At 42.2% G+C, this 18,194-nt stretch overlaps 1 protein-coding gene across 7 annotated transcripts in view; it reads right to left on the reverse strand.

Annotated features, from left to right (window-relative positions):
• Window positions 1-18,194, reverse strand: part of nfixb (nuclear factor I/Xb) — a 193,754-nt gene that overhangs the window by 172,406 nt on the left and 3,154 nt on the right. For 4 of the 7 annotated variants that reach the window (XM_028022669.1, XM_028022658.1, XM_028022655.1 and 1 more), the window contains exon 2: window positions 8,350-8,433. The exons of 1 other annotated variant lie outside the window; for it this stretch is intronic. In XM_028022669.1, the coding sequence (XP_027878470.1) occupies window positions 8,350-8,433 (84 nt within the window). Of the gene's footprint in view, window positions 1-475; window positions 828-8,349; window positions 8,434-18,194 lie in introns of those variants that run through there. 2 more of the 7 variants (XM_028022657.1, XM_028022661.1) reach the window with 2 other exon arrangements.

Here is an 18,194-nt window from a genome sequence, read left to right on the forward strand (position 1 = left end):
CTCACACTCCTCTCACCGGTCAAAATCTAGACCCGCCTCGACGCCTGGGGAAAAAAAATAAATAACTCGACTGCAATTTTTTTTCTCTCTCTCTCTCTCTACGTTCTTTCCCGTCTTTCCTTCCTTATCTTCTTCAATCATTAATACTGTTTTTAGAATATAAAACACACATAAGAAGAAGAAACGCCATTTTCTTCTTTTAAGAAAAAAAAGAAGAAGAAAAAGCCCCGCGGTGCGCAGGAAAGTTTCCTGCGGCATGGAAGCGCGACGAGCCGGGTCGAAGTTTCGGAGTGAGTCAGACGAACAGAAACAAGCTCCGACAAAAACTAACAGACGTGTGGAAAATAATAGACAGAGGCAGCGCTTTTAAAACGCACACACACACACACACACACACACACATAACACGCACACACACACACCGAGAGAGAGCATAGTAGGTCCCCAAACAATGAAATAAGAGAAGCGAGTTTACCTGTGTTAAGCAGTACGGCGAGTACATGGTTATTTTTAGCGGGAAGGATTGGAGAGCTTATTTAAGTTGGATGGAAGCTCGGTATATGGTGCTGCATGGCAGTCGCTCGCCGTCCTGTTTCTCTCACTCCATGCTGCTGCTGCTGCTGCAGCAGCTTACAGTAACCCCGCCTAGAAAGTGAAAGCTTGCACAAACTTTTCAGGGAAAAAACTTCGCCTCCCTCCCCTCTGCTCTCCTCTTTCCTTCCAGCAGGACTTTTAACCGCTTTCCTTTGAATTCTCCGGAAAGATGATTTGCTTTTACCGAGCGCGCGCGCGCTCGCAGATTTCGCGGCAATATATAAGGCGGTGTAAATCCAAGCTTTATTTTTAAAAAAAAAAAAAAAAGATAATTTTTGTTATTAATTCGTGGTCGGCGCGCGACGCCCTTCACGGCAGCGCACGCGCTTTCCTCCTCCGTCTCTTAACGTTGCGTTCACTGACCCGTGCATTCGGCGTCGCCTTCATGTGTGCACGGGGTGAACAGTCGCTCTGCTCGTCTTTAGCTACTGTTTGAGGTGGGAACAGAGCCGACCCGAGGTTTCACAGAGCCCTCGGCAGAGTTTGATTTGGGGGGCCCCCACTCGCCCCCCAATACCACATGCAGTTAAAGGGATAGCTCACATTTTTTGAAAGTGAGGTTTTCGTGAAGTTATTACCAACAGTTCCCTCGCTCGCATTAGAAAGTTGTGACGTCCCAGTGGGTTTGTAGAAAATTGAAGACAAGCTAACAGCTAATGAACTATTTAAAACTATTCATAATGAGCAGGTCAGCTCACAAATTTTAACCCCTATTCTGTTTGCACACTTTGCCATTTTATCCATTTCGACTTGAACACAAGCAATTTCATCCCCATTCACTTTAATCACTCCGTTTGAAGTTTATCTTCAGTTTTAGGGTAATATTGTCATGAATTCTGAAAATAAATTGTGTGGAAAATGCTAACATCTCCCTCAGACTTTGTGTTCTTATGTAACATTATCTTGCACTGGGTTATCATTTATTTCGGTTCTCAAACCTCCTGACTATAACCTCCGATCAAATCAAAATTACTCTCAGAAACTTTCTGCTGGTAGGTTTTTAAATTTATTTTGAGCAGTTAACTACACTTCTCTACAGTGGAGTACAAAATATAGAAAATTAAGAAATTAAACGTTCAAAGTGGCAAAGAAGCAAAATAACCAACTGCTTTTAAAAAAAAACATTTTTGGGGGGAGGGGATTTACAAAAATAATTCTCAAAATGAAGATTGTGGAAAAAATTGGTATTTAACTGTAAAGGAAGCGTGATGACGTTGATTCAAGCTTTAATCCTTGAGAACAACACTTAAACACTAAACTCCTTTTAACTCCAGCCCAGGTTGGCACTGACATTGGAGCTGTTTGTTTGGACTTGCAAGCAAACTTAATAGTTTATGAGTCCGGAACGTCTAAAAGATGTCAGATGGTCTGCTGATCATAAAAAAAAATAAATAAATAAAAAAACAAGGTATGCACTGATCTTACTAAGACCAAAATCGGAATAGGACGATTTTTCCCTGATCCATTCTGACTGTTGATCAGAAAAGTTGCATTAAAACTATTTTCAATGTACTTTGATGCACTTTACGTATTGCATAAGTTGCATAACGCTTAGGGATAAATGTGTGGATGCATATATAAGGAATAATGTTGTGTTTTCTTCATTTTCTGTTGTATTCAAAAACACCACTTCATTTTAAGAACTTTCAGTACACTTTGTGTTTTCCCTTTTTCGTGTTATAGTTCTTGGCCTAAAAAAAGAAAAAAGGAAATGGAATCTAAATCAGTCAAAAGGATTTGAAATTGGTATCGGTCCGAAAAAGAGTCTGATCCGTGCATCTCTATTTACATGGCACATTTTTCAACGTCTCCTGTGAAATTTAAAGCGATCTGATGGGCTGTGCGCTGCCCCATCAGGGTTTCCCTTGGTGTATTATCAGCCTGGCAGGCCACCAGGCTTTACTTGCCCACCATCTAGGCTAAGCATTGTTTTGTCTTTTGTTATTTTCTTTTAGTGTTTGCCTTTTTTAAGATTGATAGTTGGTGTTTAGGTATTGTTAATAACGTCTTCCAACAACACCTAATGATTGTTTCAAATTTCCTCTCAACTTTGACCATTTTTTTAACTCAAAACCTCGGCAGTCCGCTGGATGATTGCCCTGGGGCCAATACCGTCGGGCTTAGCACGTTTTCTGGGGGAAGCCCTGGCCATATCCTGCTTCTGCCTTGGGCCGGCTCTGGGCGGGTGGGAAAAAGTTTAAGGCTTGCATTATGAGGACTGGTGCAAACCTCTGAACATGCTGAGGCTTCTAATTAGACAAAATGACTTTGTTAACGCTTGTTGTGGTCACGGCCAGGTTAGAGCGCTCAGCCTCTGAAATATTCCGTTTCAGATCGCGAGGACGCCCCCTCCTGCCCCCGGTTTACATTGGATTAGGCACTCGAATTTATTTGCAGGCATCTGAATAAATGCGTCTCCTCATCGCGGCACGCAGGGTTAAGTCTGTTTGTTTGCTGAACCCTGTTTGACCCAGTCTGGAGGCTCAGAAACCAGCAGGGCAAGTCCAAGCCAAACAGCGACTGCAGCATTCACTGGAGAAGAAAAGTAGCACACGGCGAGGACGGACGTATAATCACAGTCTCTGAGCTGCAGTGGAACTCCGTACGCTGGGGCGAGTGGGGTTTGTGAAGTAAAACATTTTCTGCTGTGAATGAAGGTAGGACCTGACAATTAAAAATATATGTACTAAAAATAAAATCAAAAATAACACGGAGCTGAAATTTCTTTTGGGTCTGACAATCGGAGTCCCGCAGATTTACGAGGGGCCTGCCGCTTGTGCGTTTTCCACCACAAGCCTCTGCAGGCGAAACAAAGGGATCTGGGCTCTGTGTGGCCAATTACCGCACGAGGCCAGAGACGCGAGCCAGAAACAGGCGGAGGAGGGGGTCCGGGGGGGAGGCAGGACGCAGGAGCGAGCAACACGACCGCCGCAAGAACCCCAACCTCATGTCCTCACCGGTGAGGTTAGAACGCCGGCATTCCTCTCTGCGAATACGATTACTAATATGAAAAGCACATGCACAGACACACCCAATAACACACACACACACACACACACAGATACTTTTTTCTTTTTGGTGTCTTTTCGTGGCGGTGCACTGACTTCCTAAGAACTCCTTTTAACTTTTCAGGGGTTTTTTTCCCCTTTGTTTCTCGGCTAACTTTCGCAGCTGTCATCCGAAACGCGAGAGTGCAAAAGGTTAGAGCGCGTCCTCGCAGCCCTCCGCTCCGCTTTGCGCAATAACACTCCTCTGCTGCGGCTCCTTAAATGAGCCACGCATTTAGTGGTCTGTGTGAGTAAATCTCTCATTAAGTAACACATGGTAGAGCCATATGCTTCGGTTGGTGGGTCTGCTGTGGCTCTGCGTTTTCACACGCTTCGAATATACATATTTACCACTGCTCCAGAGCAGCCAGCCCAGTAACAGCTTCACCCACCAGCTTGGTGCTGCTGCATGGGAAAGTCACATCTGAAGCTTTTTTATTTAAGAAAAAAAAAAAAAAACATTTCAGAGAGCCATCCTCTTCGTACACTGCCGTCCAAAAGCGTTCGGACCTCTTAAACACGCAGCACAGTTAACTGAAAAGTGAAGGATTTGCAAAAAATGTGACATTTTGTTTAATGTTATACTCAGGGCCGGATTTACGAGGATGCGGCCTGAGCTGGAAACCGTTTTGGTGTCCTATCCACTGAGAAAAATTATTTTGCTAATGCAGATTACAGTACAGCTGTGCATGGTTCTATGCATAATTTGGTATGAACTGATGATGGTAGGATTAATATACCCCTTGGCCAACAGTTGAAGTAAATTACAAATACTCTAATCAAATACTTGAGAATTGTTTATTTTTATTTTTTTTAAATCCCCCCCAAAATTATTACAGCTCACCTGATATGACTAATAAGAAGTACAATGTCTGCAAAACATGAATTTATTTAAAAGAAAAAAAAAATCTGTGAGCGCACCCCCAAAAAAACTGGACTAGTGCCCCTGTAAACCCTTTCTAATGTTTCTAAAAGTACAATGGCTGAAAAACATGCATTCATTAAAAAATAGAGAAGAAATTAAACATTGGTGGGCACCCACAAGAAAATAGGAGCCCTGGGCTAGTGCGCTTCTAAACCCTTTCTAAAGTCTGGCCCAGCTGCTAAAAAAGAAAAATCCTGCCCATAACATCTTACGCTACCTCAGTATAAGTACAGTGAACTCTGCACAGACTGAACCTCATGATGAAGCATGGCAGGGAAAGTATGATGCTGTACGTTTGCTTTTCCTCAACAGAGGTAATAGATGCAATCTGAGTTTGTTGGAAGATGAAAGATTCAGAAGTCAGCTCGCTGCAAGGGATCAAAATAAAGGGGACCCAATACAAATCCACGGCGTGCTTTTTAGATTTTTAATTGCTAAAAAAAAAAAAAGGACATCCTACATCCTTTTTCATGGTTTATGACATAAAGTCCACTGACGCTGTGGAGTTTTGGTGACAAAATGGGAATGAGTTCAATAGGCGTGAGCACATTTTGCAATACTGTCTAATAAAGAGGCAGTTTTGGTGTGTGAAACAGGTTATTCAAGGTAGCCGACCTAACATTTGCATAAAGAGCTCATCCACACACACAGTATCACGCAGCCGACACCACACCTGTGCGTTGGGGTGTAGAAGGAGATGGGATAACAGCAGAAAGTGGAGATAAGCAAAAGTGCGGTGGGATTGTTTGGCTGAGCAGATGTGAGCTCCGCCAGCCCGTTGTTTACACACCTCGCACATGCAGGGCTTCTGCTTAAAGTGGTGGCTGTCAACCGAAGGGGAATCCCCGGCTAAGAACTTTTAAATTTAGTTACCCGTGCAGCCGGAGCCTTTAAAGTCCCGTTTTAACAACAAAAAAACAATTAAAAAGAAGGAACATGTAAGGAAGAGTATTTAGAACTAGAGCTGGTTAAATGCAACCCGAACTTAAAAGAAAACTAAAATGGCTCTGTTGTATAATGCCGCTGAAAATATTGTCGGCTATCTGTTAGCTGCGAAGCAGCAGCTAACGGATAGCACTGTAAAAAGCAATGAGGATAAAGCAGTTCAAGAGCACAGCATTTTATAGTTTTTAATTTTCTTTTTAAAAAACAGGTCTGCTACCTAAAAAAATCTAAACGCTTTACGTGTTCCAGTCTCGGTACGAGTTTCACGCAGGAAAATTAATAGTGTCGCACGGCTTCCAACCTAGAAATGTGCTTTTCTGTACGCTGAAGCACACAGCGTGGCGCAGCACTCGCCGCTGGTGTTTAACTCGGGGAAACAAAGCGAGAACAGCCGTAGAAAATGTGTCTCAGATCACGATTCCACCAGAGAAATTCTGTGCTTGGTTTTTTTTTTTCTACAGAAACCACTTGCTGCCTTAAACTTTTTAATTCCTTTCACATAACAGGGCAAGCTGCACATTAAGATTCTAGATTTTTAACCTATAGGGGCAAAGAAGCCTGGGCAAAATTGCAAAGGCTCCCCTTTTTTTCCTCTCTTTCACTTACGCGCCTGTGTGTGTGTGCGTGTGCGTGTGTGTGTGTGTGTGTATATGTGTGTGGAAATAATAATGGTAATGGTTTGCAGATGAGTGGAGGGAGCTGTGAATGACATTATGATTGTAGTGTAATTACAAAGAGCTCGAAAACAGACGGACAGACTTCAGAGTAATGACTTGAACACATTTAATACTAGAGGTGTAACGAAACATCCAATTCACGAGATGAAACAATACGTGATACTACAGGCTCACAAAGTAACAGGGATTTTTAGTAAAACTGTAGGGGTAAATTAAGATTCCCAGTTTTGCCTTTCAAAAAGTGGAAAAGTTTGTCGAACCACTTCGGTTTTTAGTGAAGAATATTTTGGTCCGACGTTAACTCTTCCTTACATTGTGGTTTTAAAATAAAACTTAAACCTCAGACTCTGCACTATAAAAATAAGTAGTTATACATATTTTGACCAAATATACTGTAATATGCGTTAATAAACACAGTGGGAACTGCTTAACCTGCTAGCGCAGATGCTGTCTTCCTTATTTTCGCTCCCGGATGTTCAGTCAATCAGCACTGAGGAAAGTAAAAGCAGCTCCTGGATTGGCTTTTTCGAAAACTTTGACACTTAATCTACGTTCACATAGCAGGCAAATGTGACCCAAATCGGATTTTTATGCCCTTATGGAACCCATATTGGACTTTTCCATGGCAGTATTGACGGAACAACCCAATCCAGATTTTTTTCCACCACAGCTAACAGCATGTCAAGTAGCAGCCTCACAAGCTGGAATTCAAAATGTTCTTCCAAATAACTCAGATATGTTCCAAGAGAGAAAATTGCAAATAGGCAGAATTTATGTGAATAACTTTGAGTCACAGTGAAAAGAAAAATTTGCAAATGCAAATCATAGACTAGTTTTAATGTTTTCTGGTGGTGTTAGTAACCTTTCCAGCCCACATTTGTCATTATAAAGTAAGACTGATTACCAAAAAAATAAATAAATAAAAACATAAATGGCTGCATTAAGCTTTTTGAAAATATTAGTTTTCCTCATCTTTATGACACCACAGTTTCATGAAAACTGCAACAAAACAGAGAAGAGCAATTTTCAAAAGTATCCGTGTTGATCAAGTAAGCGACTAACGTTGTTTTCACACCTGATAGTTTGGTAGATTTGGCTCGACTGGGGACCAAAATTGCAACATTTATTACATTTTCAGCTCCTGTGTCAAACGAATACTGTGAAAAAACAGTTCACCTCCCTCGCCTGTGGTGGCGCTGCACCAAGAACCACCGAAGAAAACAAAGGCAAAACCTCTGAAGAAGACACCGAGCACAGCTTCCTTCTTCACGAAATGTAAACAAAAATGGAGTGGCCTCAGATTTTAGCGGTTATAGAATTTCTCTTTTGTTTTTGGCTTAAGACCACGACCCATTTTTCCCCACTGGGCCCAGATACACATGCCTGTTTTAGTTGTATTTACCCAGAATGCCCTATGCTCTATGGTTTACTTCCAGCTTTCGGAGCAGTCTCTGGTCTGATTGACATTCATATATGCATTTGAACCACACCAGAGTTCACTTCAATCGAACTGAGAGCGCGGTTTGCAGGCGGACCATAGTTCACTTTTTTGGTCCGCTTCAGAATTTGCATTCACACCTCCCCAAAGGAACCGGACTTTGTAAGCAACAAACTAGAGTTTAATAAAAGCAATCTAAACAGGGCTGGTGTGAATGCACCCCACGTGAAAGAGTTCTTAATTTTGCGCTAATAAGAAGCTAAAAAACAGATGTCAACTTAAGCATTGTTAGCAGCTAGCAGCTAGCCGGTCACAGCTGATAAACGGCTGAAAACTCCAGTGTTGTTAGCAGCTAAAGGTTTGGCAGTTGTGTTATAAAAGCCTTCATATTGTATCTCGTCTTTCACATTCTCAATGTTGCTTTATATATCTATGTATCCTACCAAAAGTGTTTAATGTGAAAGTCAAAATTATTGTTCTTTGATGCTAATGAAAGTGAGAACTACTAGCTTGAAGCAATTACATAGCACTTTGTGAGACAGACCTCATCTTGATTAGAAATATCCTAAGATTTTAATATAGGACCTCGTTACACCCCTAATTAACATCAAAACAAAGATCCACACATACACAAATGCAAAAGTGATGATGGTAATAATTCCACAAATAATGTTAATGGCAATAATAATAATAATAATAATAATAATAATAATAGATGCATACCCTGTATGAATCTGACACTACATAGCACTCAGGCATCCCAGGAGCTCTGGAGGGTTCTTCGTTCAACAGAAAGGACTCGGTTGCCTGAAACATAACACAGCGGTCATTCACTCACTCACAGTGACAAGGCATTTACAATCACGCAACTTAAAAAAAAGACACAGAAAAGCTACTTGCAATGCTGCAGAATCAGATTTTGTAAAAATCCTCCTCATCCCTCTTGACCTATATAACCCACCACAGCTCCTCCCCACCCCCGGCCCCCCGATCCTTCCATCCCCGTTTCTCCAAGTCCCACCAGCAGACAATCTTTTCATCGTTGCAGTCCGGACGTGTTGCACAGGTAGAGCGCGCTGCCCGGCCGTGCCCGTGTGCGGAGCGGAGCGGTGCCATTCCGAGGCCTCGCCCCGCCAGCCGTCAACTCTTGCTGTATAATGAGGAGAAAAGTGTCTCGCTTTGGCACAACTCGCATAATGCTCAGACACAACGGCATTTCCTGTCTCAATGCCATTTCACCTGCCTCATCACTTTTCTGTTGCTGCGCACTGATTCAGCAAAAAACATTCACACACACAGTCTGATATTACACAAACTCAGCAGAAAGCCATACATACAATTCTTTGCTAATTACCTTTTATGTATTTTTTCACATTACGACAATGAATATAAACATATTTGGATGCTATGTGCCACCGCCTTCAGATAGGGTTTACAAGGGCACAAGTCCATGGCCCCAGTTTTTATAGGGGCAACCCACAGATTTTTAGAAAAAAATTTTTTTATGAATGAGTGGTTTTCAGATTCACTTAATAAGCCCATTATCAAGTGAGATGTAATAATATTTTGGGATTTTTATGAAAAAAAAAACAATACTGAAGTATTTGAAAATTATGAAGCGATAGTCATTTTTGGAGCCACTGGCGAAGGGACGTACTAAACCTACCAATGGATTCATAATGAATTATGTATAGAACTACCTATTATTGTATTGTATTTTGCATTAGAAAAAAAAAAGTATTTAGTGAAGCCCAGGGGCCCACATCCTTATATGTCCGGCCCCTGGCCCAGTCAACAGAAAGTGAAGTGAAGTGAAAACAAAAAGACATTATTTGCTGAGTTTCTAAATCTGAGAAGTGTGGCATTCTTTGGTATTCTTAAAGAAATCTGTTTCAGCCAATTGCTTACAAATGGAACTGGGTAAAAAGAAGAAGCCCACCTGTGAGCCAGGTTCTTATAAAAACAAACATCTCCGCCACACCGTTTTGAAAAATAATATTGTACGCATGAAATCGGTTTCAGAAAAGTTTTCATCCACATGAACCCACACACACACACACGCCACTGAGTGTTGTTTTAAACATGCCGAACCCGTAGGGGGCAGCGTAGCACAAAGCTAAAACCTATGTTAGCCAATCAGTTGCTTCAAAAAACCCATAACTTTCTGTTAGGAATTACACATAGCTTCATGAGGTTCATTTGTGTGGACAGATATATAGATTGAACTATTTTTAAACAGTGTATCAGAATATAAAGTGAATTAAACACAAGACAAGAAACAAGAGTTTTCTCAAATCTCCACTTTGGTTTGAGGGCCCATAAATAATCGTTTTTAGTGATATAAAACAAAATCTTTTGTGTGGATGAAAGGCCAAAACGTATTAAAAAAAGCATTTACTTTCCCAGATATCCAGCTACGTGTGGACTGTATTTAAGTATGAATAAAGCTATTCTACAAAGGCTTCGGAGAATTGTTAGAGAATATTTGTGAACAAAGAGCATCACGAAGAGTTAAGGAACACAGCAAACAGTGATGAAAAATGGCCCAGTCAAAGTCCAGACCCAAATCCAAACTGAGAACCTGTGGCAGGACTTGAAAAAAACCTGATGATTACAGACACTCTCCACCCAATCTGACTAAGCTTGAGCTAATTTCCAAAGTGCATGTTATAATACAGAGTCATAAACCAACAGGCGTGCTATGAGAAATAAAATGACAGATAATCAACTTTGCACATTTTCACAACTTGGTGTGCAGCGGGGACCACGCATCTGCCATCCAGACGCAGCCCGGCCACACTACGGCCTCTGTGTTGCATAGCTAAAGTGTTTATATCCAGCGTTTGTTCCTATTCAGCGCAGTTCATTTGTATGCACCGGGATGCACCGGCGGAGGCTCTGAACGAGCAACCAGGGCGGTTCTGAAGTCAATTGAAGCAGGCAGGCCAGACAACATGGAAGGCCGGGAACCTGAAAGCAGGGAAATCTGGGTCAGGGTGAGAGTTCTGCCTGGCTCACAAACCACCAGGTATTAGCTTTGCATCTAAACTGGTACAAAGTGAGCAAATTTAAATCCTTGGAATCGAGTAAACAAAAAAAAAACCTGTTAGGCTGAGGCTAAAAATCTGCAGGGAAATGAAAATAACTCAATCAGCTGGAGGCGTGAAACTTCAGTCGCTAAGTTTTACTCTGCAACTTACCGGAAAGAGGAACACAGGGGGAAATAATCCTGTTTTCCAGAACTTTCCTAGCGTTACCTTGAGCTGGAGCGAACGTGCACACCCTCCCTCCCTCCCTCCAAAAAAAAAAAAAAAAAACAAACAAAAAAAAACAGGAACAAACTTTGCTCGTAGCCGGCAAGAAAAAAATGTAAACTTATTGAAACTGGCATGTGCGATAAACAATTCGGAGGGAACTCAAACAGACATTAGCTTGCTTAAGCATTAACATATGCACACAAATGCGCTCGCGCGCGGGTGTGACACGGGATTGCCCTTGAACAAATACATGCAGAGACACATGCATAAACACAGCACTATAATAAGTCCCAGACTTGGGCTAACCGAGCTGCGGCTGCAGACACAGGCTATTCATATCCTTCAGAATGAGAGGTTACAGCTCGAGTCCTTTTCCTTTTACTGTAGCAAAAGGAAGGACAATGTGCGCGTGTGATTTCACTCCGAGTTTGTGGCCAAAGGTTTCAGGCGGGCTGATTAGCATAAGAATAACACAGATTTCACGTAGCCCAGAGTTTAGCACGAAGAAAGTTAGAAGTGGAGCTGTCCGATAATCTGGGAAAACACCCCCCCCCAGCCCCCGGCGTCGCATTCGGCCTCAGCGCCCAAAACTTTCCGGCGATGTCACGGCTAATACGCGAGGAAACACCGGAGGAAAACCATTTGTCCCACTAAATGGTGCCCTTGTCAAGCTCTTCGGGGTTTTCTGTTAAGCTCTTAAAACGACCCAGTCCAGCTGAGGGATATATTTTACTCTGCTGATAATAACAGAGCAGCACAAAATGTGGCACGATGGTAGTCCTCGCCCGCCTCGTGTTTTCTGGCACGTTTCAGTCATTTGAAGATGAAAAATGACCTGCGCTGGATCGGTGTGGCTAAAACACCCCGGGAAAAAAATGACAGGATGAAACACGGGGAGTCTTTCTCCACACCGCAGTGTTGTTGGAGGTTGAATATTTCAAAAATACTTTATTTCCCCTCTCTGACATTTTACAATTTACAATTCACAAACTGAGCCCCCAAAACAGTATTTGCTCCTTTACAGATTTCTCCTTTTTTTTTTTTTGACACTGGTAAATGTTTAGACTACCAAACAAAATTTTTTTTTTTTTTAGATGTGGATTTGATTTAGTAGGAGAAAAGTATCTGCCCTTATTAAATCAATGAACTTTGCTGAATTACAGGATTACTTTTGGCTGAATTTTCTCATCCATACGCAGAGGCCTGTTTACTGCCTGACCCACAGAATAAAGGAATCACCTCACTAAAACCTGGCAACATAATTAAGGAGTAGACAAAAAAAAATCTCAACCTAATCCTCCAAGCTAATAAGGTTTATGAACAGATGAGAAATTCAACATGTGGAGCCCTCCATGATTTGATTAATAAGATGAATTTAGCGAGAAAAAAATAACTGCAATCTTTGAGACTTAATCTACGTTCACATAGCAGGCCAATGTGACCCAAATCGGATTTTTATGCCCTTGTGGGTCCCATATTGGACTTTTCCATGGCAGTATTGACAGGACGACCCAATCCAGATTTTTTTCCACCAAAAAATAAAAATAATAATAATAAAATCTGACTTGAACCACTTCCATATTTGGAACTAAATTGCAAATGTATTTTTCTGCAGATGTTTCCAAACGTCTGAAGTCTGAACGGTTATGATGCATTTAATCCGACTTTTACGTCACTGACTGGAGACGAGCATCGTCGTTCTGCACCAGCAGAAGCCAGAGCAGGCAGAAACAACGGCTTAAAAGATTTAAAGTTGTGAATGAAGCCTGTTTTACTGAAGTGAATCCATCACTCTCGGCTCTGACTGTGCATCCAAACAGACTGCGCTACAGAAATTGTCATCAATGCTATAAGGGCCGTCGCTCTCACTTCTGCTGTCTTTTTATTAGCCTCCTTCATCTTGTCTCAAGATCGGCCACAGTTGATGAATAACTTTTAAAGTCGATCCTGTTATTTCCGTAAACCGAGTGCTGCTGTGTGACGTCAATCTTCTTCTTCTAGGTATTCAAAAGAAGAAAAAAAAGAGATTTCAGCAAAATTTGAAATTGACAGAACTAAGGTAGCCTTAGTTGTGAAGTCACTGTGAGAAATCAAATTATTATTGCTCCTTCAGGAGTCCCAGAGTTCCTACGTTTTTACGTGTTTTGTCTGTGCACACAAAGATAACACTTTTGCTAACAAGATCATTTGGATTTGGATAAAAATGATAATGGTACCTCAAAGGGTCGTCCAATGGTATATCTAATTAAAATGAGGCGACTGACTCATAATAGACACTGGTTAGGATTTCAAACCTTGAGGCCTCAGTCTACCAGTTTTTCTGCCTGACTTTCTTGACTTTCATTTGTCGCTTAAAGGAACTGTGAGCAAAATTAAAAAAAAAAACTTCTATAATTAAATTTCCATTGGCAGATTTATCTTTCTAATCGAGGAAGCTGTACCATCAGTTAGCATTCCCTCCATCGTCCAAATATGGTCATTTCCTTATTCACGAAAAAGGCAGAGGACAAAGCAAAATGACTAAGGTGCACCAAGAAGTTTTATGGTGAACAGAATCAGTAGATTTTTCAGCTTGACCGGCTCTGACCTTTCATTCAGCATGTCGGAGAAGAGAAGAATAAGCACCGGAAGGATCCATAAAAAATATAGCTCCAAAGCAAATCATGCATGAAATCTAATGTAACTCCACATTTTAAAACTTGATTCAGAGATAAATCAGTACTTAATACAGACTTTGCAAAAGATAAACACTAACCTCAGAAAACAAGAGAGGTACACCTTACTCTGAACACATGTTGAAACATGTAACTATTGGCAAGAGCCGCGATGCCTCGCAAAACTATTCCTAAACATTTTCCCCATTCTGTCACATTTCAACCACAAACGTTTGATTTATTGTGTGGGGATTTACATGCTGAAACTTTTGCCGGTTCTTCCTTCCAAAGTAGCCCAAACACAGTCAAAATGGACAGTGAGCATTTTGCAAACACCAATTTTCCGGTCATGCAGTGGATTCTCAATTAGATTTATGTCTGGACTGTCAGTTGGCAATTCCAACACTTGAATATGTGATGCCATTTAAATCAAGCTTGTAGGATAAGTAACACCTAAAAGTTGAAGGATGCTAGTCCATGAGCAATGCAGCTTGAGGCCGCTGACCTAAACCATGCAATTGTAGCTCTGGCTGTGTGTGTAGGGTCAACGTCCCTAGAAGGTGACAATCTTCTCCAGTCTGAAGTCTTTTGCTGGCAGGTTTTCTTTTAGGATTGCCCTGTATTTAGCTCCATCAATCTTCTGATCAACTCAGACCAGCTTCCTCATCCCTGTGGAAGAAAAGTATCCAAATAGAGTCATGATGCCACAGCCACAAATTGTGTGTTCAGAACAATACACAGCATTGCTTTTCTTCAACACATCTCCATTCTTGAATAGTGACCAGGTTTGTTGAGCAGATGACCACTAGTTGTCCAGTTGACAGATTCTCGAACCTGAGCTGTTGATCTCTGCAGGACCTCCTGAGGTAGCTCGTGTTTTTCCGTAGCCTTTCCATTTCCGGACCATGGAATAACAGCTTCTTGTAATATGCTCAAATCGAGGGTTGTTGTTTTGGAGTCGAGACTCCACAACTTGTTGCAATCCAGCCGCTCGTTTACACGACAGAAGTGACCGGAGTCTCTCACACCGGCACATTTTGAAATCAGGTCTCAAGAGTGTGAAGTACTTCACAGGAGTGAAAACGCACATGTGCAGGACACATGACTGTTGGGTTTATTCTACGTCTGCAGATAACTATAAAACAATGGTGGATTCTCCTACATTGTGCTACTTAACCTGTTTGTTTTAAAACAACTTCTGCTAAGTAATATATGCGTCACATTAGGACTTTGCTCATCGGAGTGTTAATCTCCAATGAACGACATTAGCATTCTAAAGCTAATTGGGGAATTGGGTTACTATTTACAATGTGGTAGAAGCTAAGGGTCAAAAGCGCATTAGCGCTCAATGACATGCTAAAATCACAGCGCCATCTGGCTTGACACGACGTCTATAGCTGACTCAAGGTGTCTTGGTGGTGCCGTCTGAAAGTGGAACTCTTCCCCAAACAACATCCGAAAATACCAGCAGTTTCCAGGCAGCGGTCTCATGTAAACACACCCTAAGAAACCTCTGAAGTCTTCACCGAACAACAGGAAGAGTTCAAGGGCTGTGAAAGCTTTAGAAAGCAGCTGTATTTTAGGACATTGCCACGGAATTTGTTGGGATTCTGCAGGTTGAGGAATCAAATCAAGTCAAAACGAGTTACTTCTCAATAGCCTGTGGCGACTGCAGGAGGGATTTTTTTTTTGAATAAGAAACTGACCTGCACAGCACCTTTTCTCCACAGTGCCTGTTCGGTTTTCCTCCGACAACCAGAAACACAATAAGTCAGATCTGGAGAGGAGGGCTCGGTGCCGAGGGCTGGCTCGCTTTCAAATGGATTAATTGGAACACATATACATAATTCCCGCCTTTCCCTGTCTTGCTTATTGTCTTCTCCGCACCGAAACACAAGGACAGAAACCACCTGGGTCTCCACATTTCTGATGCGTGCAGGAGAGGCGGGTATCTTCACAGTCGCTGATTAACAGCCTTCTCATCACTCCGCCGTACCATCCTAACCATTAGCAGCATCGACAAGACCGACGGTTTCTAGAGCATCAGAGGCTTTCCTCCGCCGGGGAAGATAACCGACCCGAGACCCGTTACATTCAGCCCTTAATTGTATCCTCGTTTTTCACCTGGTAACGAGCTAACAGACCTGTGCAGATGTGGCAGGCACATCAAAGAGAAGGAGGGCTGGGGAGGGTGGCGGGTGGGGGGGGGACTTGTTTGTAGAAGAAAAAAAATGTGCTGGAGAATATGAAAGGGGAAATTTACGTTGTGTGAGTCCAAGCCAGCGTCACCTCAGGGAGAAATGCTGGAAAAATGTGATATTTTACACCTGCATCTCAGGAGGTGCAGAATATGAGGAGACATGGTGGGAGGGGTGGGGCTGCGGGTGCAGTAATTAGAAGAGTGTGTGTATGTGTGTGTGTGTGCTTCACACGGATCTGTTTGTAGGTTTTCGGGGCTCGCCACCGGTTGTTTCTTTTTCCAGCATTCGGGTTGGTACGATCCATTCGCTGCTGTGTTATTAAGAATGCTAAACCCGGTTCCGAATGCTCGGAAAACAGCTGAAAATGGAACAAATATGCTAATGTTTAGGGGGGGGGTTTGCCCAGCGATAAATAGCTGGCAAGCTCTGTTTAATGAATAATGCTATCGGCTCTCCTTCCTAATTAAAGCCTAAAAAGAGGAGAGCAAACGGAGGAAATGCACGTGTTGTTGTGATTTTTCAACCCGGTTTTATGTAAGAAGACACCAACGCCTTCACAAATTAAGTTGACAACGTTAACACACAGCAGAATGGAGTCAAATGCGCCTTAACCAATTCATCTGAGAAATGAATAACAAGAATGGAGCATAATCAAAAGTAATATTAAAAAAGTTAAGATGTCGTGTGATTGGACTGAGTTTGAGCCGTATAAAATAAGACTAAATGTTTCATTTACTAAAAGTGTAGGATTGCTACAGCACCTAGATTCGAACCAAAAATGTTCTGCCTGTCTTTCAGTTCGTACACATTATGGCTTTAACAAGATCTCCTGTCTGTAACATTAAAATGCCACAGCAGGTCCTGGAGAGATCGCCTGGGTAAGAAACGGGCACATCTCAGGACGCCCTGCAGTTTGCTCATGTGGAGTTGAAGTTCAAGATGATTTCCTTCTACAAGCCTACTGTCATCTGGACTAAGCAGGCAGCACTGAGAGGATCATCTCCTTTTGATTTCATTCGCTTTGTCAGAAACTCCAGAAGACACAGGCGGACGCCTCAACAATCACCTGGATCTATGACTGCCTCACAAACAGACCACAGTTTGTGAGGCTGAAGAACTGTGGGTCCTCTTACCGTGACTCGTCATTTCGTACACTTCAGACTTCTGGGACAAAACAGACTCCTGTCATCTGCAGAAATACTCAGATGACTCTGCAGCTGTCGGGTGAATCAGAGATGGACAAGAGGCTGAGTGCAGGGATCTGGTGGAGCGCTTTGTGGGAACAATCATCTCATTTTGAATGTAAGCAAAACAAAGGAGATGATTGTCGATTTCAAAAGAAGGGTTAGATCAAAGCCTACTTCCATCACGGGTGAAGAAGTGGAGGTGGCTGAGGAATATAAATACCTCGGTGTTCATCTGGACAACAGACTGGACTGGAGACGCAACAGTGAAGCCGTTTATAAGAAGGGACAGAGCAGACTGTACTACCTGAGGAAGCTAAGATCATTTAAGGTTTGCAGCAAGATGCTGCAGATCTTCTGTAAGTCTGTTGTTGAGAGCGTCACCTCTTCGTCCGTCATCGGTAGGGGCAGCAGCATCAGAACCAGGGACATAAAAAGGCTCATCCACCCGATAAAGAAGGCTGGTTCTGTTCTGGGGATGACTGTGGAACCTCTGGAGAATTTTACATAAAATCAAGACAATTATAGACAATCCCGAGCATCTTCTTGAGACTGTCTAGAAAAACAGAAGATTCTGTTTTTCTAGAAAGAGGCTCCTTCAGACCTGCTACAGGAGAACCTTCTTACTGCTATCAGCGTCTACAACAACTCTTTGTAACAACAACATATGTAATTTTTTCCTTTGGGATCAAAAAAGTATTTTTGAATGGAACTGAATTGATAAGTAAAATCTCTGGGCTTGATTTCGTCAAATAATTACATTCAAGTGAACAAAATTTTGCTGAATTCTTTCAGGCCAAGTCACAAATAAGACAAACAACTTGTGGCTCTCTAAAATACCCCTCATGAATCCTGCCCAATCCAACAACTAGAGATTGCTTTGCAAGCTTCATAGGAATTTTGTCATCGTATTAACCTATAAACTTCATCAAGGGTGACTTCCAAATGAAATCCAAAAAAAACCCAGTTGATTATCTCAAAACCAATCAGCCTTACAAGGCGGTCTGATCTCACCATCCTGAGATTTGTGCAGTTTGAGCTTATATCAGACTTTCCATCTTTAAGCTACACGCCACATAAGCTATTCCAGCCGGCTTTGGGCCTTATTTATTTTTCCAAGGAGACGTCGGGGCCAGGACAAACAGAACGGCATCATATTCTGTATATACAGTGAGGGATGACATCACAGGCAGCAAAACGGCCAAAACCGAGACACACATGGCTGAAAAAAACCTCCAGCCTGAGCATCATATGGACCACTATCCACACACA

The sequence above is a fragment of the Xiphophorus couchianus genome, chromosome 7 (genome assembly GCF_001444195.1).
Source record: "Xiphophorus couchianus chromosome 7, X_couchianus-1.0, whole genome shotgun sequence".
In the NCBI taxonomy this organism is placed as follows: Eukaryota; Metazoa; Chordata; class Actinopteri; order Cyprinodontiformes; family Poeciliidae; genus Xiphophorus; species Xiphophorus couchianus.